This window comes from Thamnophis elegans, chromosome 14 (assembly GCF_009769535.1).
Source record: "Thamnophis elegans isolate rThaEle1 chromosome 14, rThaEle1.pri, whole genome shotgun sequence".
Lineage (NCBI taxonomy): Eukaryota > Metazoa > Chordata > Lepidosauria > Squamata > Colubridae > Thamnophis > Thamnophis elegans.
The window spans coordinates 26,566,062-26,592,996 of NC_045554.1; the positions used below are offsets into that span (position 1 = coordinate 26,566,062).

Below are 26,935 nucleotides of genomic sequence, written 5' to 3' on the forward strand. Positions count from 1 at the left end.
ATTGAATGTTGGCCTCCAAGAGGTTGGCTGCAGAAATTCAGATGACCACTAGATGGAGACAGAATGTCTTGTTTTTTTTTCTTTTTCAGGATTTTTCTGCCCCCTTGTGTTCTTCTGTATTTTTGCACATCTCAAAGTCCCATTCAAGGCTTGTGAGGGTTTTCAATTGTCAACATCAGAAACAATAAGAATATTGCCTAAATAATAACAATAATAATAATAAAAAGAGATCCTTTTATCCCAGTGGAGTATATTGTATCCCAGGCTGCCTTCCAGGTGCTCAAGCAAAGATGCTTCTCCATAAAAGATGATCTTTTTTTTAAAAAAAGGGATCTCCTCTGGAAGACATTGTGTCTAGATAAGCCATGATGGCTTCAGTTTAGGTTTGTCTATCTCTACCGAAATGAGAAAGGGGAGGCAGACTGCAATTCTTCCATTCATGGATAAACAGGTGAAGACTTGTAAGGCAATGGGCTTTGAAAGGAACCATCCATTTCATGGTAGGACCTATCTCAGGAACTTCTGAAGACAACTCAGCTCTGAATACCTCCTTCTGTCCTCTTTTCTCAGTGAAGGCCTGCAGGCTGGGTCCCTCTGTCTCTGTGTTCAGGCCGTTTTGTGCCCAATCTCACTTCTGCATACACAACTTCAGTCTCTGGTTGAGCTTCCCTTTTGTGGAATCTGATGTCAGCATATGTCACATCGCTCATTTGCTTGGTCAAAGTTTGCTGTTAGAAAGACAGAAGAAGGAGGGTGATTTTAACTGTGACATGAAAAAGCAGCAAGTTCTCTAAACAGGAACAAAAAAAGAATGTGTTCTTCCACGAAGAAACTGGCTCTCATAGACCATTTGCCAGAAACAGACTGAATAATTCCCATCACTTGTGTACACATAGAACAACAGAGTAAACAAAAGAGACCTTAGGTCATCTAGTCCAACCCTCCACCCAAGCAGGTGACCCTACTACACCATTTCTGACATAGGGCAGTCCAGTCTCTTCTTGAAAGCTTCCAGTAATGAAACTCCCAGAATTTCTGAAAGCAACTTCTGTTGATTCAGTTGATGGTTCTCATTGACAGAAAATTTATCCTTATTTCTAGATTGAATCTCTCCTGGATCAGTTTCCATCCATTATTCCCCGTCTGACCTTTGGGTGCCTTGGAAAACAGTTTGACCCCCTCCTCTCTGTGGCAGCCCCTCAAATATTGGAAGACTGCTATCCTGTCAGTCCTGGTCCTTCTTTTCTTTAAACTAGCCATGTCTGGTTCCTGCAACCGTTCTTCGTATGTTTTAGCCGCCAGTCCCTTAATCAACTTGGTTGCTCTTCTCTGCACTCTTTCCAGAGTCTCAACATCTTTTTATAATAAATTGACCCCCCCTTTGGGGGTTTATGCAATGAATAACAAACCACCTTAATAGGATTGAGACAACAGCTTACTACTATCACTCTGTTATGGTTGGGGGCAATAGGCTGACTCTATAAACTGCTTAGAGAGAGCTGTAAAGCACTGTGCAGTATATAGGTCTACGTGTTATTGCTATTGTTGGGTGGGCATGAGCTAGGCGAAAACAGGCACTCACTCTGCCATGCAACACTTGGGTCTCAAACCCTGGACTGTCGGCTTTCTAGTTTATAAACTCATTGTCTTTAACCACTGAGCCATGGCACTACCCACTCAGGAAGAAATGTATTTGCAAGAGTCTGTCAACGTAACTTTACTACAAGGATAGAGCAATAGCTGCTAGGTGTCTAGCAGAGGGATCTTGGAGTCCTAATGGACAACCATTTAAATAGGAGCCAGCCGTGGGCAACAACTGCTAAAAAAGCCAACACAATTCTAGGCTGCATAAACAGAGGGATAGAATCAAGATCACGTGAAGTGTTGATGCCACTTTATAATGCCTTGGTAAGGCCACATTTGGAATACTGCATTCAGTTTTGGTCGCCACAATGTAGAAAAGGTGTGGAGACTCTAGAAAGAGTGCAGAGAAGAGCAACAAAGAGGATTAGGGGATTGGAGACTAAAACATATGAAGAATGGTTGCAGGAACTGGGTATGTCTAATTTAATGCAACGAAGGACTAGGGGAGACATGATAGCAGTGTTCCAATATCTCAGGGGTTGCCACAAAAGAAGAGGGAGTTAAACTATTTCCCAAGGCACCTGAGGGTAGAACAAGAAGCAATGGGTGGAAATTAATCAAGGAGAGAAGCAACTTAGAACTGAGGAGAAACTTCCTGACAGTTAGAACAATTAATCAGTGGAACAGCTTGCCTCCAGAAATTGTGAATGCCCCAACACTGGAAGTCTTTAAGAAGATGTTGGATAGCCATTTGTCTGAAGTGGTGTAGAGTTTCCTGCCTAGGCAGGGGGTTGGACTAGAAGACCTCCAAGGTACCTTCCAACTCTGCTATTGTATTGTATTGTATTGTATTGTATTGTGTGCTTCTTTTTCTGGACTACCTCACAGGGCTGACAAACAACCATTAGTTGCATAACATTAACCCTGCTCCTGATGCCCCAACATGTTACAAGAGGTCAGTGTTCTTTTAGAGTTGCAAAAGTATGCAGATACTGTATAAAAATTGGTGCTCTCTGGAAAGGGGGAATTTCCCAGCAAAATATAGAGCTCTGTACAAAAAGCAAACTACCAGAGGTTCATTTTGATCTGGTGGATAATTGGGAGTTTGACAATGAATGGAAATATAAAAATAGTGACTTAAAAGAAAATGTTTCTGAAAGATATAACTCCCCCCCCCCCAAGAATGGGTATTATTTGGATGCTTAAGACTGTGGCTACTAATGTTCATAGCAGAATCCTCATCAAAGAGTTTTTCAGACCACAATTCAGTGATTTTAACTTTTAAAAGGAAAAAAATATAGCCTTTTTAGATGTGGGTGGAAAGAGATATTGTTAGGAAAGGAAACAATAGAAAATTGCAAAAGGAAGCTAAAATAATTTGTTGAGAATAACCTCAAATGGATAGTGAAAAGAAGGACCAGGGGTGACATGACAGCAGTCTTCCAACATCTAACAGGCAACCACAAAGAAGAGGGGGTCAACTTATTTTCCAAACAAGCAGAAGGCAAGACAAGAAACAATGGATGGAAATTAATCAAGGGGAGATGCTACCTAGAATTAAGGAGAAACTTCCTAACAGTGGGAACAATTAACCAATGGAATGTCTTACTTCCAGAAGTTGTGAGTGCTCCAACACTGGGAGTTTCTAAGAAGAGATTGAACTATTTGTCTGAAATGATATAAGTTTCTTGCCTGAGCAGGGGGCTGGACTAGAAGACCTCCAAGGTACCTTCCAATGCTGATATTCTGTTTTGTTCTTAATAAAGGCACAGAAGTAAGAACTGTTTAGAGTGCAAGCCAAGTGTTTGTAAGAGGATGTTTTATACAACATAATAATGGGTTTAAAAAGAAAAGGTAAGAGAAAATGCAAGCAATTTTGGATAGGTTGCGGGGGGGGGGGGATTATTTGAAACTGTCCAGAAAGGACAACTATTAGTCACCAAATCAAACTTCCACAGCAGCAACTAACTGTATTAACACTGACAGAGATGGAAATAAAGCTGAATTATGCAAAACAAGGACATTTTGCATTTGCAAATAAATCGGGGAAATGATGGGCACTTAACTTAAAAAAAGAGAACGAAAATCAAGCGATACTAACCGAGAAGAAGAAAATACTGTAATGACAGGCAATGCAAATGTGCAAAAAGAGTTTCATCAATATTGTACTTTATACACAGGTCAAGAAATATTTCTAGATGAATATTTAGGTAAACAGAATTTCCCGACAATCACAGAAAACCAAGCAAATGTTGAACGGAGCTATAAAAGTAAGAAGCTATTAAAAAGTCAAAAACAGAAACAACATCTGTTCCAGAAAATCTCCCAGCCTTACTATAAATGCCTTGAGGATGAATTTTTAAAATAACCGATGAGTAATATTTACACAATGGACAGCTCATACAGTGCTAATATTTAAAGATACTGCAGATCTGACTTTAACAAGAAATCATCAGCCAATATCTTTACAAGACTTACAAGAGTTTGTTTAGTGACCATTTGAAGTTACACCACTGAAAAAAGTGACTTATGACCATTTTTCACACTTACGACCGTTACATGGCCCTCCGTGGTCATGTGATCAAAATTCAGCTGCTGGGCAACTGACTCACATTCTGATAAGCAAAGTTGATGGGGAAGCCAGATTCACTTAACAACTGTGTTACTAACTTATCAATGGCAATGATTCACTTAACCACTGTGGCAAGACTCACTTAACTACTGTCTCACATAACAACAGAAATTTGGGGCTCAGTCCTGGTCATCAGTGGAGGATTAATTAATAATTTTGCACACTGAACTGGCATTTTTTGAGTATATATGTTTGAACAATATAATAAGGATTACTCAAATTTGAGAAATGTAATAGAGATTACTAATATTGTTATTGTGAATTGGATTGATGTGAATGATACCCAGAACCAACTCTGTTCACACACAATATAAATGTATAATCTAATATATATATATATATATATATATATATATATATATATATATATATATATATATATATATATATATATATATATATATAACAAAAAAAGAAGAGAGAAATGATAGAAAAAGCTAAAAAGGAAAAAAATGAGGGAAGAATAGAAAAAAGCTATAAAGAATTGACTTCCTATATTCTTCACAGTCATTACAATTATATTTTAACATTTCTCTCTATGAAGTAGCAATATGACTCTTGTCTTTCTATAATTTATCCTGTCGAATCCTCAAACCACAAATTCATTATTTTCATTTTGCACATCAGAGGTTTTCAGACAGCAATAAAGGTTGATATTGTCTTTCCTCTAATCAAAGAAGTTAGTTTATCCATCTCAACAAGATCAATCTTGTGAGAAGGTCACAAAAGATGAATCATATGACCCCAGGACACTACAACCGTCACAAATATGGGTCAGTTGCCAAACATCTGAATTTTGATCACGTGTGACCTCAAGTTGCTGCAACGGTCACAAGAGTGAAAAAATCAATCAGAAATCACTGTTGTCCCTGCTGTTGTAACTTCAGTCACTCAATGAATGGTCATAGGTCAAGGACCACCTGCAGTGCTATTAAAACGTTCAAGAAAAAATTATTTAAAAAAAACCCAAAGTATTTAAACACCCAGTAAATGCCAAGTACAGGGATGGAGTGACCCTGGTGTGACTTCATGATGAAACAATCATTTGATTTACCTTTTTGTCTTCTTTGACTTCTGTGGGCTCAACCTCCGGAGGGTTTTCTGCAGCTCCTACAAGAGGAACACAAAATATTATTCCTCAATGACATTCAAGGATTGTTGTGAAGGAGTCAGATTAACAGAGTTGAAAAGGACCTTCTGGGTCATCTAGTCCAACCTCCCACCCAAGCAGGAGACCCTACATCATTTCTGACAAATGGCAGTCCAGTCTCTTCTTGAAAGCTTCCCATGTCAGAGCATCCACAAATTCTTGAGGCAGGATGTTCCACTGATGAATTAATAGATTAACAAGAGTTGGAAGGAACCTTGTAGGTCATCTAGTCCAACTCCCCACCCTACCCAAGCAGGAGATCCTACACCATTTCTGACATAAGGCAGTCCAATCTCTTCTTGAAAGCTTCTGGTGATGAAGCTCCCACGACTTCCGAAGGCAATTTCTGTTACATTGGTTGATTGTTCTCACTGTCAGAAAATTCCTCCTTATTTCATGGGTTGAATCTCTCCTTGATCAGTTTCCATCCATTATTTGTTTACTGGCCTTCAGGTGCTTCATCCATGAATGAACACCTCTGGGAATGGCCACAGCTGTTTAAATCCCTCCCCAGCCATCCTTTGAAGATGATCCTCTTGCTTTTAAGACGTTTATACCTCACTGAGCTTCAGAGGGACTTCCAAGATCTTTGTTTTTTTAATTGACCAATCAATCATACCACTCTCATAAAGTACATGGGAGGTTGTATGATTTTATACATTTACATACATGTTTTCAGCAGCACAGACTGGAGGTCTCTTGGTAAAGGAAGATATCCACATAAGAAACTAATGGAGATGGCGAGGGTTATTTTTTTTGCAAAAGGCATGCCTCCTTTTGAGAAATGTTTGTCTAGAATAGGGGTGTCAAACTCAAGGCCCGGGGGCCAGATTCGGCCCGCAGGATGCTTAGATCTGGCCTGTGGAGCTGCCCTAGAAACAGCAAATGACTAGTCTGCAGTGCCCCTGCCAGCAAAAATGGTGCTTGGGAGGGCTATGTGTGGGCCTCCCGAGCACCGTCGACGCTGTCAGAGGGTAGTAGGAGGCTGTCGCAGCCGAAAGCAGAGTTTGGGAGGCTTGCTGGTGTCTCTTCCAAGCTCCATTTTCACTAGCAGAGGGTTGCAGGAGGGCGTTGTTGTCGGGCCTGCAGCCATCTTTTCGTTTGGATCTTTGGCTTCCACACTTTCTTTTCTTTTTTTCTTTTCTGAAATTTTTTATTTTATTTTAATTGAACAAAAAAAGAATCATCCTTCATTACATCTTGTAGAAAGTGTGTCGATTGGTTACCGATAACTTTTGTGCATTTCTTCCACAGTCATTACTTATCGTTCACATTAGATTATACACTTTAAATCAAAAATCTTTGTATATCTTACTATTAATGTACCACAATTCTCGTTTGACTACAATTATTTGAACATGCTTTTACCGCAAATCATTCATACTTAAAGACACAACCACATAATGGCATTCATTAGCTATTTCAAAAAATCCTCCAATAACATTACATCTTTATAACATCTTTTAATTAAAGTCAATTAATAAAGTTTCTAAACCTCCCCCCCTTTTTTTTCCAACTCACTGTTTAGAATTTATATCCAAGTTACTTTTGCCAATACCATAGCATGTATGTATTGTTAAACAATGACCATTAACATTTCCTTGTTGTTATTATAATTGGCTAAAAATCATTTACTACTTATGTCCCATCTCCTCTCGTCAGACCCCCCCCCCAAAAAAGAAAAATCTTATACCTTTATAACAAGATCTAAATAAAAATTTGTTAATAAAATTTTATAGGTATTTTTCCCAAGTCACAATTTGCAATTTATATCAACATTTCTTTTGCTAGATTACCATACATGTATATATCATTAAACTGTATCCATTATCGTTTCCTTATTGTTATTATATAGTTAATTAATTGTTAATGAATAAATATCCAAGGGTTACAAAATTCCTATTTATTAATCACCAAAATCAACTGATTTTTTTATTATCAAATTTCATTGTCAACCTGTATCTTTCCAAAAATTATCTGTTAATTTTTCACCTTCTAATATTTATCTCTGGCTTATAGGAAACAAAGTTCTTTAGATTTCTTTTAGTGAGATTTAATAACAAGTAATAGGAAGAATTGTTAAAATAAGAAGGAAGGTTTTAATCCAGAAGTCAAAAAATAAAGCAACAAAAAGCAGAAGAAAAAAAATCAATCCGTTCACTTTAAGAGGAGAGATGAAAAACGTTGCAAGCACTTCAATCCACAAAAAATAGTTACAAAGAAAAAAACTTTCCACAGCGATCCAATTAGGGTTATTTTCGCCGCTCAGTTCTTTTGTTTAAGGATCTAATTTGGTTTTAAAGAAAAGTTTCTTTGGGCAGTCTTTAGCAAAATAGAAAAAATACCTCACCAGATGGACTCACTGTCTCTTTTCACTTCCTTCCTTCCGGAGTGTCCCGATTTCATCAGCCTGGGGGCTGTCTGTTTACCGCTGGCTTGAAGCATTTCCCTTGGGTCTATCAGGGACTTTGCGGTGTCCCTGAGACCAGCAAGGCTTTGTCTTCCTGATCACCATCTCTATGGGATGGTTTAGGTCTCAATGGACCGTCCAGCGGCAAAAGTGTCAACTGCGGTCTCAGAATATTAAGACAGCACGTTGTGACATTGCGATGTGGCTCCTCCTTCCAGCCTGCCACACTTTCTATTATTCTATCATGCATTTTTCTATTGTGGGAAAATGGGAGGGGGGATTGTACGGAGATAGATGATATGTAGCCATAACAAAATTATTCCTAGGAAGCCAAAGTCATCCTTTGTCTTTGCATCTCTGCACCTGACAGGAACTGGATGGGTGGAAGCTGCCAGCATGGCAGTGGGAGATTGGACCATGTGATGGACTTGTGGGTATGGGGGCAAGCTCTTGAACTTTCAACTGGATGGGGCAAAACTGGGAAGCTTTCAGATTCAGGTTTTCCCAGATGTGCCAACATGGGTCTCTTAATAAATTGGAACTTTGAGGAATCCTTTGCCTTGGACTCTGATTTACATTCGGATGCTATTTGGAACCCTGACAATTGTAGCCAAAACACAGCTCGGGAGCCTGTTTTCACTGGCAGAGCACTCGGGCCACCACAGGGGCCTCTGACACGAGTAACGTTGAGCTGGCCATGCCCACCCTGGCCACACCGACCCTATTACCTGCTACCACATTCTTCCAAAAGTGTTCATCCCACATTGTAGAGCTAAAAGTCTGTAGAGATTCTCAATCGTCTAGGTCATGGCTGTCCCAAAGGTGCTTTTTTTTTCAGGAGGCAACTGGATTTTCTTGCTTTTTCTTTTGAAGGCGTTTTGCTTCTCACCCAAGAAGCTTCTTCAGACTTTTAGCTAAACAATATGGGATAAGCACCCTTTGAATTGCCTCCAGAAGTTGTGGATGCTTCATCACTGGAGGTTTTTAAGAAGAATCCAGACCAGTGATGGTGAACATTTTTCTGCTTGGGTGCCAAAAGGGTGCAGGCACGTGCAATGCCCTATATCAGCTCCAGCACGCATGTGTGCTGGCCAGCTGGTTTCCGGTCTTCCAGAGGCCCGGGGGAGGCCGTTTTTGCCCTCCCCAGGTTTCAGGAAAGCCTCTGGAGCCTGGGGAGGGCAAAACATGAGCCAACAGGCCAACAGGAAGTTCGTTTCTAAACTTTTGGTAGGCCCATTTTTTTGCCATCCACAGGCTCCGGAGACTTTCTGGAAGCTTGGGGACGGCTATCAAATGTGCACGCGTCCTTTTAGCACCTGAGCAGAAAAACGTTCTCCCCTGGATTGGTGGACACTGGATAGTGGGTGGTCCCAGAGGGGAAACGAGGGATTTTATCTCTGCAGCTTTTCACGTGAAAACTTCAGAACTGGCTTTGCTTCTATTGTACCTCTATGGATCGATCCGTAAAGTTAGACTCTTGGTAAAATGATGTCCGAAGAGTTTCTTTTGCTGCATGTGCCAGAGGGATGGTTGACATCAAGGTCTATCAAGATTCTTCTACTTGACTCAAAATCATGGGAAGAGACCTGTGGTTTCTTCCCCTCCTTCTGAGAATGAAAATTCTGAAAGGACAGCTGTGGAAGAAGGTCTCACCTTTATTTTTCCTCTTGGATCTCCATACCAGGACGCCCAGAATCAGCAAGAAGATGAGGGTGCCTGTGGCTACTCCAACCCCGACAGGGATTCCGATTTCACTCATGATATTTTTTGGGGGTGGACCTGGTTTCTTGTTGTCATCATCATCATTGGTGATCTGCGATGGATTCTCACGTCCTGTTTAAACAAGCAACACCAAGTGAGCTGGTAATAATGGAGAGCCTCCAAAGAGAAATTCTTATCTACAAGCAGTCCTCGACTTATGACCACCATCGAGCCCACGGTTTCTGTTGCTAACCAACAGAAGCAAATTTCCCCCCTCCTCATTTTAAGGCCTTTCTTGCCACAGTTGTTAAGTGAATCGCTGCAATTGTTAGCAATACGGTTGTTAAGTGAATCCGGATTCTTCATTGACTTTGTTTGTCAAAGGTCACAAAAGGGAATCCTGTGTCCCTGGAACACTGCAAAAATGTGAGTCAGTGGCCAAACATCTAACTTTTGATCATGTGACCATGGGGGTGCCGCAATGGTCACAAGCCACTTTTTCCAGTGCTGTTGTAACTTTGAGTGATCACTAAATGGACTGTCGTAAGTGGAGGACTGCCTGTACTCCTTGCTCCAGACATTTTCTTAGAATTGCAAACTCAACAACTTGGGAGTGGGGGGGAGGGAGAAAAAATATACATCCCATCCCACATCTTTAAAAGGTAAAGGTTCCCCTCGCACATATGTGCTAGTCATTCCTGACTCTAGGGGGCAGGGCTCATCTCCGTTTCAAAGCCGAAGAGCCAGCGCTGTCCGAAGACGTCTCCATGGTCATGTGGCCAGCATGACTAAACGCTGTAGGCTGAACGCTATTACCTTCCCACCAAAGGTGGTCCCTATTTTTCTACTTGCATTTTTCACATGATTTTGAACTGGTAGGTTGACAGAAGCTGGGACAAGTAACGGGAGCTCACTCCATTATGTGGCGCTAGGGATTCGAACCACTGAACTGCCGACCTTTCTGATCAATAAGCTTAGTGTCTTAGCCACTGAGCCACCACATCCCACATTTTAAGCTAATACTATTACTAATACTATTACTATTACTAATGCTACTATTATTAATAATAATAATAGTATTACTAATAATAATCGTAATAATAACATATTACTAATACTATTACTAATACTAATACTTAGGCTAATACCATTTCCTAAGTTGTTTGCACAACATCACAACATGCTCTGGTTTCTATGCCAACATTCTCTATGAGAGGCAAATTTGTAACAGCAATATCAGCTATATCAGATCTATTTAGGGAGAAATCAAGGCAATCAGGTTCATTAAGCTCCTGTCTGATGGGTTTAGGCTACCTAGACATCTCCTAGTTGAAGTTATGGCACAGTTAACAATTTCTAGGAGAACCTACAATGACTTGGATTCACCAGCCATGCTAAGCCACAAACTGTGGATCATTCTCATAGGAAGGGCAGAAAATTGTTCTATTTACCAAGGATTGTCACCCTAGTTCCAGTCCCCGGGCGATATCTATCAATTTCACAGATATAATTTCCAGCATCCTCCTGTTTGATGTTCCTCAAAACCAGAGAAGCTCGGTCTTTCAGAATCTTGCGTGTTCCATGTGTCATTACCCTCTTCTTTCCATCAGAGGCAATCTTATACCATGAAACATGAGAGAGGAGTTTGGTTTCGTTCCCTTGGACTCTACAGTCCATGGTGAAGTTTTCCCCTTCTGTCCTCTCGATGGAAGATGGTGACTGGATCAGCAATGGATTTGCAGCTGTGAGGGGGAGGGGAAAGGACAATAATTACAGCAACCTTCGGTCAAGGGTCCAATAAAGCCTAAAGGTTGGGTTGATACGGGCTGCATTCGTGAGACAGCTCCATCTGCAGATTTGAGTTGGACATGCTGAGACATAAGACGGCCTACACCAGGAGCGTCAAACTCAAGGTCCGCGGGATGCTTAGATCTGGCCTGTGAGGCTGTCCTGGAAAGAGCGCAGGACCGGCCCACGGCGCCTCTGCCCGCAAAAATGGAACTCAGGACAGAGGTGGGTTACTCCCAGTTCGGCCCAGATCGTAGCGGCAGCAGGAGACTCCGGGCACTTCCGCACATGTGCATAAGTGCCGTGTGCATACAAACTGGTAGTAAAAAAATGGAAACCCACCACTGGCTCAGGAGGGCCACATGCGGCCCTCCTGGGTTCTGTTTTTGCTGGCAGAGGGTTGCAGAAGGTCCTCGCAGCTAAAAATGGAGGTTGCAAGGGACACGCCCTGCCATGCTCCATTTTTATTGGCAGAGGGTTGCAGGAGGCTGTTGCAGTCGAAAACGAAGCTTGGGAGTCCGCTTTCTCTGGCAGAGCACTCGAGCTACCACAGGCGTGAGGTTTAGTTGGCCATGCCCACACTGGCCATAGCCCCTCTGCCACCTCACACACACTCAGCCGAGGTCAAACACAACCCTGATGCAGCCCTCAATGAAATTGAGTTTGACCCCCCTGGTTTACATGAAGTGATTAGTTCAATACTACCGACTGAAATCCATGGGCAAGCTTGGTCACCTTCCAGCATTTAGCTATTACAGCATTTGGGTGTTTGATAAGAGCTGTGATAAAGCTTCCAAGGAGGTGACTGTGAAGCTGTGAGTTATAATACCTACATTTCTGGATTGCTCCAGATCAGGGGTGTCAAACTTGATTTCATTGAGGGCTACATCAGGGTTGTGTTTGACCTCGGAGAGCCAGAGGATGGGCATGACCATGACCATGACCATGACCATGGTGGGGCATGGCCAGCTCGACATCACTTGTGTTAAAAAGATGATGAGACTCTAGAAAAAATGCAGAGAAGAGCACCAAAGATGATTAAGGAACTGGAGGCTAAAACATACAATGAATAGTTGCAGGAACTGGGCATGGCTAGTCTAGTGAAGAGAAAGACCAGGGGAGACTTGAGAGCAGTCTTCCAATATTTCAGGGGCTGCCAGAGAGAGGAGGGGGTCAAGCTATTTTCCAAGGCATCCAACAGCCAGACAAGGAATAATGGATGGAAACTGACCAAGGAGAGATTCAACCTGGAAATGACAGTGAGCACAATCAACCAGTGGAACAGAAGTTGCCTTCAGAAGTTGTGGGAGCTTCATCCCTGGAGGCTTTCAAGAAGAGACTGGACTGCCATCTCTCAGAAATGGTGTAGGGTTTCCTGCTTGGGGGGGGGGGGGTTGGACTAAATGACCTACAAAGTCCCTTCCAATTCTGTTAATCTGTTAAGGTGTCAGGGGCACCTGTGTTGGCCAAGTGCTAGGGAAGGTCTTCCCCGAGACTCTCCCTCATTCTCATTATAATCTCCTTCCTTCCTTCCTTCCTTCCTTCCTTCCTTCCTTCCTTCCTTCCTTCCTTCCTTCCTTCCTTCCTTCCTTCCTTCGTTTTCTTCTTTTAGAAATAGCAATAGCAGTTAGACTTATATACCGCTTCATAGGGCTTTCAGCCCTCTCTAAGCGGTTTACAGAGTCAGCCTCTTGCCCCCAACAATCCGGGTCCTCACCTCGGAAGGATGGAAGGCTGAGTCAACCTTGAGCCGGTGAGATTAGAACTGCTGAACTGCAGATAACAGTCAGCTGAAGTGGCCTGCAGTACTGCACCCTAACCACTGCACCACCTCGGCTCAGCCTTCCCTCTTCATTCTCTTTTCTTCTTCCTTCCTCTCTTTTCTTCTTTTTCCTTCCAGGGTCTCTTCCCATCTTCCCTTCTTTTTCTTTGTCTTTCCTCTTTCCCCTTCTCCTTTCCTGTCCCTTCTTGCATGCTCAAATACAAAATGGGAAACATTTCTCCTTGTGTTTTGTTTATAGTTCATTTTGATAGCCCTCTGCCAGCAAAAAAAGAGTGGGGGGGGGGTTGCACACATCCCACCCCCACCCCCATTTTCGGCATGGATGGCCTCCTGCAGCCTTCTGCCAGCGAAAATACACACGAGCCCCCCAGCTCCGTTTTTGCTGACAGAGGCACCCTGGGCTGGTTATTTGCTATTTCTGCTCCAGGCCAGATCTAAGCACTCTTGAGTTTGACATCCCTCCTCCGGATTGTTCACAGAAATCCACTCTTTGATCTGATCTACTATATCTATCATTCCCCTCCTCCAAGTCTTTTAAGAGGCTAATCTTGACTTTAACGCTTTCTCCTGGAGGAGGACCCATGGTAGGCCAAGAGAATCCTGGAAACAGAGAAGTGAAATTCGACTGCAAGTCTTTCTTGCAGAGCTCACTTATTTATTTTTTATTTTTACATTTCCTGGTCTTCATGAGAGAACATAACCATTCAGCAAAAAACTCTTCCCCATCATGTTCAGTAAATTGCTCGCTCTCTGCGCTTCCTGCCTCTGGTTTCAATTCTGACATTTCTACAGGTAGCTATGAGGCAACTACCAGACTGTATGTCTGCTTTTTAAATATACAGGAAATATAATCGCATTTGTTGGCAATTATTTTGAATGTCCTGTTAGCCACTCAAAGTCATTCTGGCAAGAGAGGGTGGCCATATATATTGATGGCAACATTGATCTGCCCAGCTATCCACTGATAACCCCATGCCCACATTCCAAGCAGAGTAGCAAATGTATTTACATATTTATTTGTTTTGTTTTTTTCATTAACATGTCTTCATGTTTAAGAGGAACGGGCTAAGAGTTTGGGACACCCTAAAAAAAGGAGCTGTGGGATGCACCTCTCCTAAAACCTATGAAGAACTGTTGCAGGAACTGGGCATCTCTAGTCTAGTGAAAAGAAGGACTAGAGATGACATGATAGGAGTGCACCAATATTTGAGGGGCTGCCATAAAGAAGAGGGGTGCTTTGGAGAATAGTCAAGCTATTCTCCAAAGAACCATGAAGGCAGGATAAGAAACAATGAATGGAAACAAGGGGTGGGTTTCAAAGGTGCTTTTTTTCCCAAGAGGCTTTCTTGTTTTTTATTTTGAAGATGTTTCACTTCTCATCCAAGAAGCTTATTCAGCACTGACTGATGGTGGGGAATGGAAGGATTTATCCTCCTTGTAGACAGCTGGTCATTTGCATCCTTTTAGAGGGCCGTTGAGGCCACTTAGAGGTTTGTCTATGTCCTCAGGGTCACCTGAGTGGTGCAAATGGTTCCTGTAAATGGATGCAAACTTTTATCTTATACATATTGACAGCAGCAAGATTGCTGTACACCCAAAAATGGAAGGACACTTCGATTCCCACCATGCATGAATGGCTGCAGAAGCTGATGGAATTGGCTGAAATGGCTAAATTGAACATTTTGATTAAAGAAAAGAACATAAGTACTTTTGTGGCTATGTGTTGAGGGGCAAATAACACGGTGTTTTTTTATTTGTTAACTAACATAGTAAGTTTGTATTTTAATCTGATTTATATTCTTTCTTTTAAAATGATGTTCAAGATTTATTAGCGTTTAACATTCCTAAACTGATAAACAAGTTGGAGACTAATTTCTGATAAGAAAAGTTTGTTAGTACAAATTGGGGTCTCTTGTGAACCTAAACAATCTTTCTCCTTACGATTTATCCCCCTCCAGACCTCATTTTAATAAATATGTATGCTATTATCCCGTCCAATCAACTTTTCACTTTCAGGTTTCTTTGTTATGTTAACTATAAAAAGGGTTGTAAGCTAAAGATCTGGGTTGAATGAGGAATCCCTTTGGTCTGAATATTCTGATAAATTGTAATAAAATGATCTTCCTGTCTCGGTTTGTCTTATTGGAAATTATGCATACCGAGGCACAAGCCTGAAAAAGCCACATTTGGCCATCAGTGGAGATTGCTTCTGGACTTTGTACTGAAGGTGGGGAAAAATGATACTTTGATTTAGGATTTTATCGATTAGATTGGTAGATGCTTATAGAAATGGCTAGTTTTTATTACTATGAAAAGGCAAAAAGTCATGGTTTGATGTTAATGCTTTGCTTTACTGCAACAGAGGGAGGTCAACCTTTCTGTCCTTTTCCCCAAACCTTCTTCTCCACCTCTCTTCCCCCTAGGTGTTGTATCTTATGATTCTTGATGAATGTATTTTTTTCTTTACTTCCTTTTTTACACTTTTTCTTTACACTGAGAGCTTATGCACCAAAGACAAATTCCTTGTGTGTACAATCACACTTGGCCAATAAAGAATTCTATTCTGTTCCATTCTGTTCGGTCCTGCTCTATTTACTTTTACATTCTGTAGCTTATCTTATGACCATATAAAATGTTTTTTAAAAATTTGTTAAAAAGAAAGAAAATTTCTGCTACTGACCAGTAATTTGAACACGCGTTCCGTTTCCTGATCCTGTTCGATCTCCGATCGTGATATTACATACGTAGCATCCCGAATCCTCCACCTCTACCTTTATTAGTCTAAGAATCACTTTCCCCTTTTTCTTCTCAGAGTATTCTGGGCTTCTGAGCTCCTGCTTGTCTTTGTACCATGTCACTTCTATCAAACTGAGATTGGCAACGCTGCGAAAACTGCACGTAATTGAGACATTAGTCCCTGCTTTTTTGTTGATGTCTGGTGGAGTCTGATTCACATCCACATAGGGTTTTTCTGCAAAAAAATAAATAACCATCCTCATCACCATCATAATTTGCATCTGTATTTTAGCCTTGCTTTCTGTTGGTGCAAAGGAAATAGAATTGTGTAAAATATTATGAGTCACATGCATTACAATTGTAACCTCAAGCATACAAACACATGGACGGACACCCAGACACAGAAACACACATACACACAGGCCCTGCTCAATCAATCAATCAATCAATCAATCGGAATAGAGCTGGAAGGGACCTTGGAGGTCTTCTAGTCCAACCCACTGCTCAATCAATCAATCGGAATAGAGCTGGAAAGGACCTTGGAGGTCTTCTAGTCCAACCCTCTGCTCAATAAATCAATCAATCAATCAGAATAGAGCTGGAAGGGACCTTGGAGGTCTTCTAGTCCAACCCCCTGCTCAATCAATCAATCAATCAATCAATCAGAATAAAGCTGGAAGGGACCTTGGATCTGTTCAAAACACTACATACTTTTTATGCGTGTCCTACTACCATAGCCACCATCTTGAATGTCTGAGGACACCCTATTGGCAATTGGACAGAAATGATTTCTTGGTGCCATTTTCTGGAGTGTTAATCTACAGCCTTGAAATGTCTTGCCCGATTTCTTACTTTTATATGGTTTCTGAGTCCAGAGAAGGTGCAAATCAATCACGCCACTTTTTGCAAGACTACTTAGACCAGGAGTCCCTAAACTTTGCAACTTTAAGATTTGTGGACTTCAAGCTCTGCTGGCTGGAGAATTCTGGGAGTTGAAGTCCACAAGTCTTAAAGCTGCCAAGTTTGAAGACCTCTGACTTAGGCCCTCTCCCAAATTCGGCTGAACTGTAACTTTCTCATAGAATGGACAATAGCAAAAAGAATTCAAGAGTTTGCTAGCATAAATAAATAAATAAAGAAATAACTAAACATAAATATACAAATAAATAAACAAGCAAATAAATAGGCATATTTACCCCAGATTGTCACATTTGTGCTCCCTATTTTCAACACTCCTCGATCTTCAATTGCACAATGATAGATTCCAGAATCAGCAACAACAGTTGACATAAGATTTAAAATGCTAGATCTGTTGCTTGCATTTTTACTGACAGAAATCCAGGTTGTATTTTTGATCTCTTTTTTTTCCTTCATCCAGTTTAAAAACCATCTTGAAGACATATTGCCTTCCCCAGCGCAATTCAACAACACGTCTGACCCTTCTGGTACATTCAAAAAATGAGGCGTCTGAATGACGGAAAAGGGCGAAGACTTTGGTGGGTCTTGATACTCTGTGGAACCTGGATGGGAAGCAGAAACACAACAGCGCATTGAAACCTTAAAATGAAAACATTGTAGTCAATGTTCTGACCGAGGCTTCCCGAGACCATGAAGCAAACTGCTTGTCCTGACAACCCCCCATTTTATTAATTTACTATGAATTCTGCTCATTCACATCCAGCAAAGTCTTTCAAGGGAGGATTTACAGTCACAGATCTTATCTGGCTTGGAGAGTTGCCAGGCAAGTTGGCAAAAGTTGGCAAGGAGTCTTGGAGAGTCATGAACCACTGAAGCAAACTAAAGCTCTCCTGCAAACTCCACTCTCCTTTCGCTCCTCTTTTATTTCCTCTGGGAGGGGCCATTCATCGTCCACCTGTGGCCTTACTCCCAAGTCGACCCCTGTTCTTTAGATGTTCCCTTCGTCTGGCCACTCTGCACATCTGCACACTGGGAACAGGCTCCAACTGTTCTTCTGCCTCACTGATGTCTGCTGATAACTGTCAGATGGCTCTGGCCCCCTCTCTGCCTCCAACGCAGAGCCCTTGTCCGAGCCTTCCCCAGACTCCAGGACTGGCCCAGGTTCCTCCCCAACCTCCTCACTGTCCAGGTCTGCCACCAGCTCCACTGGCTGCTGGCGAGTCACAACACTCAAGGACAGAGAAGCTGCACATGAATTTCAACTCATTTTCACTGTGAGGTCATGGTATGTGAGAATGAGCTTGGGAGGCAAGACAGAGAGAGAGTGCTGCAAACTGGGGAACCAATATGCTTATAACTGTGGAGTCGTTGGTGCTCTCTGAGTTTGGTTGTTTTCTCCCCCTCCCTTCCTCCTCCTCCTCCTCCTCTCCACACATGACACTCCCTTCTAGCACTGATGATGTTACCTAGGTGGGTAATGAAACATCTGTAAGAAAACCATCAAGCTCAGTGAGCACCAAGTACCCCTCATTTCAACCCTGAGCTACACAAATTCTCCTTTATTGGAAGAGAATTTTTCTAGCTCAGGGTTGCATTGTGTAGTCCTTGATGTTCTCTGATCATGGTGGTGTGGGAGGTGTGTGTGAGAGTGGGGGGGGGGGGGAGAAAGGCAGAAAGACAGAGAGAGGGAGAGAGGCAGAGACAGAGACACACATACACAAAGAGAGAGAGAGAGAGAGAGAGAAAGAGAGAATGTATAACTTCATCTCTATTTTCTTATGGGAGGTTTTATTATTATTATTATGAATTTGATTTGTATGACCAAAGCTAAGTGACTCTGGATGACTCACACCTGGTAACAACAATAAACAAAGTTAAAAACCAAAATATTAAATGTAAAGATCCCCCTCAAACATATGTGTTAGTTGTTCCTGACTTCAGGGGGCGCTGCTCCATTTCAAAGCCAAAGAGCCACCGCTGTCCGAAGACATCTCACTGGTCATGTGTTCGGCATGGCTCAACACCAAAGGCGCATGGAGTGCTGTTCCCTTCCCACCAGAGGTGGTTCCTATTTTTCTACTTGCATTTTTACTGTCAACTTTTCTGATCAACAAGCTCAGCGTCTTAGCCACTGAGCCACCGCGTCCCAATATGCAAACATATCAAAACTTCCATCATCAATAAAAAAACATAAAATCATGCTCAGCAACCGAATTCATTCTACCTGAGCTCAGTACAGCTGATTTCTGGTTTTTCCAACTCAGTCTCAGCTCCTGGCAACTACCTGGATAATGTGTTGTTTCACCACACTTTCAATCTCGGTTTTAGGATCTTGATTATTTCGTTTTATTTTATTTTATTTGCTTCATTTTGCTCTCTGGCAACTTCCCTTTTCTTTGTGGGTTGATGCTACTTCCCCATATCATTCGGGACTTTTCGACTCTGCTCAGGTTTCCCATCTCAAGTAGAAGTTCCATGTGGCATCTGCAGCCAGCTGTGGAACTCACGTGCACTATGACCCTGTTGCACAAATGATGAGTGGGACACAATCGGCAAGGTTTCCAAGATGATATCAAGATCCATGTGACATCCTGGGAGATTGTACTGGATGCCCATAATCCCTTCTTCCTCCGGTCTCAGGTCCCCACACGGGGGGGGTTTCTAAACCTGTTCTGCCCCATGATTCTAATGAATATGCAGACACAGGCTTGGCTGTCTGCCACGACTAATGACGGAGATAAAGCCACCCTTTGGCTAGGAGCCTAGAACGCTATCTTCAAGAAACCAAGATTAGACATACAGAATGGTTTCTCAACGGCTAGTAGAGTGGACTGTTGTTTCTTGCAAAGATTCCCCTCCCATCACTCCACTTATAAGCTCTTTGGGAGGGGCCACAACAGTAGCTACCCATCCCTATTTCCTTCTATAAGGTCTTCTCCACAGCTGCTCCCTTCTCTTCTCCACTCTATGCACATGCATATCAGGGGCAACCTCCCTCTGTTCCTCCTCACTGCTCCCTGACTCAGATGCCACCTGGTGGCCAACAGGCCTCTCTAGTCTGTGCTCTGACTCCAAACACCCTCCGGAGATTGGGGAAGGCCTGGGAGGCACGAATGCAGGAGAAAGGTAGGGCATGCTGAGGGGGGGACTGCAAAGATCGGGGAAGACCTCGTGTCTTCGCAGGTGCGGCAGAGACCAGAAGATCAGCTGGCCGGTGGAAGGCATGCACGAATGTGCAGTGGATCACACACATGTGGGCACATGTGTCATAGGTTGGCCATCACGGCCCTACTCTTTTGGAGGAGAGGGGTGTCCCTGAGTTCAAACAATTAGAACAAGAATATATATATATATATATATATATATATATATATATATATATATATATATATATATATGTGTGTGTGTGTGTGTGTGTGTGTGTGTGTGTGTGTGTGTGTGTGTGTGTGTGTGTGTGTGTGTGTGTTTTATTTGTGCTGATAAATAAATAAAGGGAGACTAGTATAGATCTATTTCAAGCTATTTAGCTCTCATCAGTTAGCCATACCCTTACTGGGATTTGAACCTGGGCTATATTACTACTAGGCAGACTTCTTAGCCATTAGGCCACAGGCTCTTATCCGTTATCAGCGAACCCAGGTTGAAAGGTATCTATTGTGACGAGCCGATTGACAGATGATGGAAGCAGTTAGCTTCCTCCCATAATTGGGGCTTACCAGGGGTTGTAAAAATCTAATATATATATATATATATATATATATATATATGTTTGTGTGTGTGTGTGTGTGTGTGTGTGTGTATGTATGTATGTATGTATGTATGTATGTATGTATGTATGTTATATTTGTGCTGATAAATAAATAAAGGGAGACTAGTATAGATCTATTTCAAGCTATTTAGCTTTCATCAGCTAGCCATACCCTTGCTGGGAATCGAACCTGTGCTCTATTGCCTCTTAGGCAGATGTGTTAACCATTGAGCTACAGAGCTCGACTCCTTATCAGCCAGGCCAGGGTGAAAGGTATATATTTAAAGTCACAACCCCTGGTATGCCCAAATATGGGAGGAAGGTCACACTTCCATTATATATATATCTTCCTCCCATAATTGGGGCTTACCAGGGGTTGTGACATATATATATATATATATTAGATTTTTACAACCCCTGGTAAGCCCCAATTATGGGAGGAAGCTAACTGCTTCCATCATCTGTCATTCGGCTCGTCACAAGAGTCCATCACGACAGAAACCCAATATTTTTACTGTTGCCTTTGTTATATTTGTGGTTTTTTTTATTATTTGTGCTGATAAATAAATAAAGGGAGACTAGTATAGATCTATTTCAAGCTATTTAGCTCTCATCAGCTAGCCATACCCTTACTGGGATTTGAACCTGGGCTATATTGCATACTAGGCATACTAGGCAGTATTTTCTTGGCAAGATTTCCAAAGTGGTTTGCCATTGCCTCCTTCCAAGGGCTGAGAGAGAATGACTGGCCCAAGGTCATGCAGCTGCTTTCTCCCTAAAGCAGAACTAGAACTCAGGGTGTGCTGGTTTTTACCCTGGTGCCCTCACCACTGCACCAAAATAGCTCCCTGTCCTACTTTTGTCAAACTCTCCGCTGCCCACCTTCGCTTTCTTTGAAGCTCGCTAGCAACTGCCATAATAGCAATAGCAGTTAGACTTATATACCGCTTCATAGGGCTTTCAGCCCTCTCTAAGTGGTTTACAGAGTCAGCATATCGCCCCCACAGTCTGGGTCCTCATTTCACCCACCTCGGAAGGATGGAAGGCTGAGTCAACCTTGAGCTGGTGATATTAGAATCGCTGAACTGCAGATAACAGTCAGCTAAAGTGGCCTGCAGTACTGCACCCTAACCACTGCGCCACCTCAGTGGGGAGGGGGCATTTGAGAGGTGAAGTGTGCTGGAGGTGTGAAATAATGCTATGGGAAATTTGGGGAGTATGGACACTAACAGGAAACAGAGGTGTCAGACCGAGCCATCTTCCTGCCTTCAAGGACACTGACCCTGGGAAAGGAATTTACAATGGTACCTGAGACACCAGGTTCCCAAAACATTTTTACTGGAAACTGATTGGATTATTCCCAAAGAGGGGAGGGATTTGGACACCGGGGATTGCTTTCAATGTATGATGTTCGCATGGATTTTCCTCAGAGCTTGCCTCGCTTGTGCTGCACCCAGTTCCCTAATAGGTTTTAATGTGGAGAAAAGCAAAACTTTACATGTAGGAAGGAAAAATCAAACATACAAATACAGATTAGGTGAGACGTGGCTCAAACACAGTAACTAGAAAAGGGACCTTGGAGTCCTACTGAATGATCACTTGAATATGAGCAAGCAGTGTGCAGCAGCTGCCAAAAAAGCGAATACAATTCATGGTTGTATGAATGGAGACCTACAATCAAGATGATGTGAAGTCTTAATGGCGCTTTACAAAACCCTAGTAAGACGAGAGGTGGGTTGCTACCGGTTTGCTCTGGTTTGGGTGAACCGATAGTGGAAATTGAGACTGGGTCGCCGAACCGATAGGGACGGCAGGCCCACCATGCCCCCGAACCAGTTCCCTGATTGCCACAGCATTTTTTTTTGACATTTTCAATGTTCTGCACATGCGCAGACCTATTTACAGGCAACTGCATGGGCGCGTGGAGCAAATCGCATGGACACCAAACTGGCAGTAACGCCGGCAGAAACCCAGCTCTGAGTAAGATCACACCTGGAATCCTGCATCCAGTTTTGGTCACCATGCTACTTAAAATATGTTGAGACTTTAGAAAAAGTGCAGAGAAGAGCAACTAAGATGATCAAAGGCCTGGAGACTAAAACACATGAAGAACGGCTGCAGGATTTTGGTTTGCATGTCTAAAGAAAATAAGAATTAGGGGTGACATGATAGCAGTATTCCAACATTTGAGGGGCTGCCACAAAGAAGAGAGAGTCAAATTATTCTCCAAAGCACCGGAGGGCAGGACAAGAAACAATGGTTGGAAACTAACCACAGAGAGAAGCAACCTGGAATTAAGAAGAAACTTCCTAACAGTGAGGACAATTAACCAGTACAACAGCTTGCCACCAGAAATTGTGGGTGCTCCATCACTGGGGGGTTTTAAGAATCCAGACAATCACTTATCTGAAATACTATAGGTTCTCCTGCTTGAGCAGGGGGCTGGACTGGAAGACCTCCAAAGTCCCTCCCAGCTCTATTCTATTCTAATTCTAGGGGGGAAAAATGGTATTCTCTAATACCAGTGGAGTCAAGGGTTGTCCTTCCCTAGAAGCAAAGTTGCCAAGTAGACAGCAGGTTTGCTATTCTCTGTCCTGAGATCAGGGTCTCCACTCTTGGAAACTTCTCCCAGAATTGGGAGTTGAAGTCCACAAATCTTAAAGTTCCCAAGATTGGAGACTTCTGCTCAAGATTACGGCTTGGCTTGCTTTTAAAACTATTTCTCGCATCCGGTTCCTGTCCTTCAGTGGAGGGAGCCTTCAGCAAGTCACTGCCCCCTTCTCCGAGTTGAAACAGCCCACCACAAGATATATGATTTGCCATCCTATACTTGATTATGTTTCAGAACGGTTGCGCAATTGGGAACTTCAACTCTCAACCAAATAATGCTCTGTCTTACACATTGGCAAACAAAATCAGAACAAGCTGGGTGGATGTGACCTCGTAGACGACCCTCACTCGGTCAAAGACCTTGGAGTGCCCATCTCAAATGATCTAAGTCCCAGAGCTCACTGTAACAGCATTGCCAAAAAGGCATTAAGAGTTGTTAACCAAATTTTGTGAAGCTTCTTCCCTGGTAACATTGTACTGCTAATTAGGGCATACAAAACCTTTGCTAGACCAATTCTCGAATACAGCTCATCTGCCTGGAATCCACACTGTATAATGGACATTAATACAATTGAGCAAGTCCAGAGGTATTTCACGAGAAAGTCCTCCACTCCTCTGCTCACAACAGAATCCCTTATGCTACCAGGCTTGAAATTTAGGACAACCTAGAACAACGCCGCTTAAGGTCTGACCTAAGCGTAGTACACAAAATTGTCTGCTACAATGTCCTACCTGTCAATGACTACTTCAGCTTCAACCTCAATAATACACGGGCAAACATTGGATACAAACTCAAGGTTAACCGCTCCAAACTTGATTGCAGAAAATATGACTTCAGAAACACAGTGGTCAATGCATGGAATGCTCTACCCGACTCTGTTGTTACATCCTCAAACCCCCATGACTTCAACCTCAAGGTCCACACAGTGGACCTCACCCCATTCCTCAGAGGTCTGTAAGGGGGCCTGCATAAGTGCACCAGCGTGCCTACCGTCCCTGTCCTACTGTCCCCATTTATTCATACCTATTTCCTGTGTTCATGTCCATGATTATACTTATGCCTGTTATCTCGTACATGTTTGACAAAATAAATAAATAAATCTTCCTTCCCTGTAATAATTACTAGAGCCATGTTGGATCAGGAGCAGCGTCTTCCTGAAGTAGAAGAAAACTTACCTATAAGGAGGAAAGGCAAGAAGAAAACAATTCTGACTAGCTGTGAGCTCATATTGTCTCATGCGATGTTGTTTTTCTGCCTGCTGTGGACTTCAGCTCCACCATCGGGTCCAGTTGTCGGGAGAACTTGACCAACAAGGGTTTATTCTCAAACCTCTCCTAAGATCGGAAGAGGTTGCTTCGAGAAGCCCAACCAGCTGCGAATGAGCAAGCCCTCCCCTCCACGATCCGTCTTGCCACTCCCCCTCTCTGCCTCTAGTTCCTTTTTTTCTTCTACTTTTCACTTTATCTTTTCCTGTTTGCTGTTCCCTTTTCTGACTATTCTCTGTTTCCCTTTTTGACAGCAATGTGCTGCGCCTTTCATTTGGGCACCCAATTTAGAAGGCTGGGAAAAAAGGCTATAGGTAGAAACAAACAACGGGGGGGGGGAGAATACAGTTGGAGACTGTTCTGCGTAAAATGGGTTAGAGTAGCTGCATCTGAACAAGATTAGATTATCCAAGGTGGTAAATAACTCCTTCTTCTCCAGAAAAGGGATTATACAGACAGCTAAAGCCGTCTTCTGGGCAAGCTTTCTATCCAGGACACTTCCATGTGGGATAGACAGCATCCTCACCAGATAGATTAATAGATTAACAAAGTTGGAAGGGACCTTGTAGGTCATCTAGTCCAACCCCCACCCAAGCAGACTCTACACCATTTCTGACAGAGGGCAGTCCAGTCTCTTCTTGAAAGCCTCCAGTGATGAAGCTCCCACAAACGTCTGAAGGCAACTTCTGTTCCATCGGTTGATTGTTCTCACTGTCAGAAAATTTCTCCTTAAAATTTAAATTTTCTTCTAAATTGCTCCTGCTGCAAAAAAAATGGGCTTAAGAGATTCTAATCACAAATAATCTTGCAACAAGGAAGAGGGGTGTCAACTTATTCTCCAAAGCACCTGAAGGCAGGACAAGAAGAATGGATGGAAATTAATCCAGGAGAGGAGAATCTAGAACAGTGTTTCTCAACCTTGGCAACTTGAAGACGTCCGGACTTCAACTCCCAGAATTCCCCAGCCAGCATTTGCTGGATAACCATTTGTCTGGAATGGTATAGAGTCTCCTGCCTGAGCAGAGGGTTAACAGATAAACAGAGTTGGAAGGGACCTTGTAGGTCATACTGTCCAACCCCCCACCCAAGCAGGAGACCCTACACCATTTCTGGCTAGGGTTGTCCAGTTCGGTCTCTTCTTCAAAGCCTCCAGGGATGAAGCTCCCACAATTTCTGTTGCATGGGTTGATTGTTCTCCCGGTCAGATAATTTCTCCTTACTTGAATATCACCTTGATCAGTTTCTATCCATTATTTCTTTTCTGGCCTTCGAGTGCTTTAGAAAATAGCTTGGTCTCCCTCCTCTCTGTGGCAGCCCCTCAAATATTGGAAGACTGCTATCCTGTCTCCCCTGGTCCTTCTCTTCCCTAGACTAGCCATGCCCAGTTCCTGCAACCATTCATCTTATGTTTTAGCCTCCAGTCCCCTCATCATGCTGGTTGCTCTTCTCTGCACTTTTTCTGGAGTCTCAACATCTTTTTTTATAGATTTGCAACTGGCTGATAAATCACACTCAACAATGTAGTTTCCACAACTTCTGAAGGCAACTTCTGTTCCATTGGTTGATTGTTCTCACTATCAGAAAATTCCCCCTTATTTCCAAGTTGAATCTCTCCTTGATCAGTTTCCATCCATAATTCCTTGTCTGGCCTTCGGGTGCTTTGGAAAACAGCTTGACCCCCTCCTGTCTGTGACAGAGAGCATCTCAAATATTAAACTGTCCAAAATCAACATTTCACTGTTGGGTAACATGATCTTGGGGGGGGGAGGGGTGTCAGAGGCTGGGTGCAGATTCCCCACTCCCACCTTGATTGAAATAGGAGAACCAGGTTTGTAGCTGTTCTGTGTGGTTAGAACCACAGGCCTCTGTGTTAGACCAGCCCAAGAGAAATTTGGAAGAGATTTTCAAGCACCCGAAGATTAAAGTAGAAAAGCAGAAGTTTCTTGCAGAAGGAAGCCAAACTGTTAAGACATTATAAGGCACAGAACAGGGATTTCTGAAGAAAAACATCAGTTTTAGTGGGGGGGGGGGGGTTGGGGTGTGTGATGTTGGGCAGATGTGGGATAGTTTAGCAACCAGCGCTGGGCAACCTCCAAGTTACCAGTTAGAATGGAATAGAATTCTTTATTGGCCAAGTGTGATGGACACACAAGGACTTTGTCTTTGGTGCAGATGCTCTCAGTGTACATAAGGAGAATAAAAATACATTCATCAAGAATAAGAAGATATAACACTTAGTGATAGTCAAGGTTACTAATAAGCTATCAAATCGCATTAGGAAACAAATAAAAACAATGTAAATTAAAAAATACAAGCAACGTGGTTATAGTCATAAATTGGAAGAGATAGATACTAGTAAGGAACAGAAGAGTAATAGTAATACAGTCTTAGTAAATTATTTGACAGTGTTGTGGGAATTAGTTGTTAAGCAGAATGATCATTGAACAGTTCTTCAATGTCTTGGAGGTGATTGGCAAAGGAGCTCTCCTCTCCCCCTACTTCACCCTCTTCCTCCCAGGGGCAGGGGGGAGGGAAGGGGGAAGAAGGTAAACTGGTGCAGCGAGTCCTCGACCTATGACCACAATTGAGACCAACATTTCTACTGCTAA

General features: G+C 42.6%; 1 protein-coding gene across 1 annotated transcript; it reads right to left on the reverse strand.

Annotated features, from left to right (window-relative positions):
- Nucleotides 1-24,431, reverse strand: LOC116518147 (hemicentin-1-like). The gene is made up of 7 exons (XM_032231419.1): nt 24,237-24,431; nt 16,981-17,304; nt 15,729-16,019; nt 10,929-11,219; nt 9,430-9,609; nt 5,271-5,326; nt 1-728 (listed from the first exon to the last, which is right to left on the reverse strand). Exons 1-7 carry the CDS (start codon nt 24,286-24,288, stop codon nt 567-569), a joined length of 1,356 nt encoding a protein of 451 aa, XP_032087310.1. The 5' UTR covers nt 24,289-24,431; the 3' UTR covers nt 1-566.
- Between the last annotated feature and the right edge of the window lie 2,504 nt (nt 24,432-26,935).

Excerpts from the sequence above, each read along its gene's own strand:
- LOC116518147 (XM_032231419.1), bottom strand. The coding sequence starts at position 24,288 with ATGAGCTCACAGCTAGTCAGAATTGTTTTCTTCTTGCCTTTCCTCCTT. Across the intron at positions 11,220-15,728 it reads AACGCGTGTTCAAATTACTG|CTGCAAATCCATTGCTGATC; the intron begins GTCAGTAGCAGA and ends TCCCCCTCACAG. Across the intron at positions 9,610-10,928 it reads AACTAGGGTGACAATCCTTG|GACGTGAGAATCCATCGCAG; the intron begins GTAAATAGAACA and ends TTGTTTAAACAG.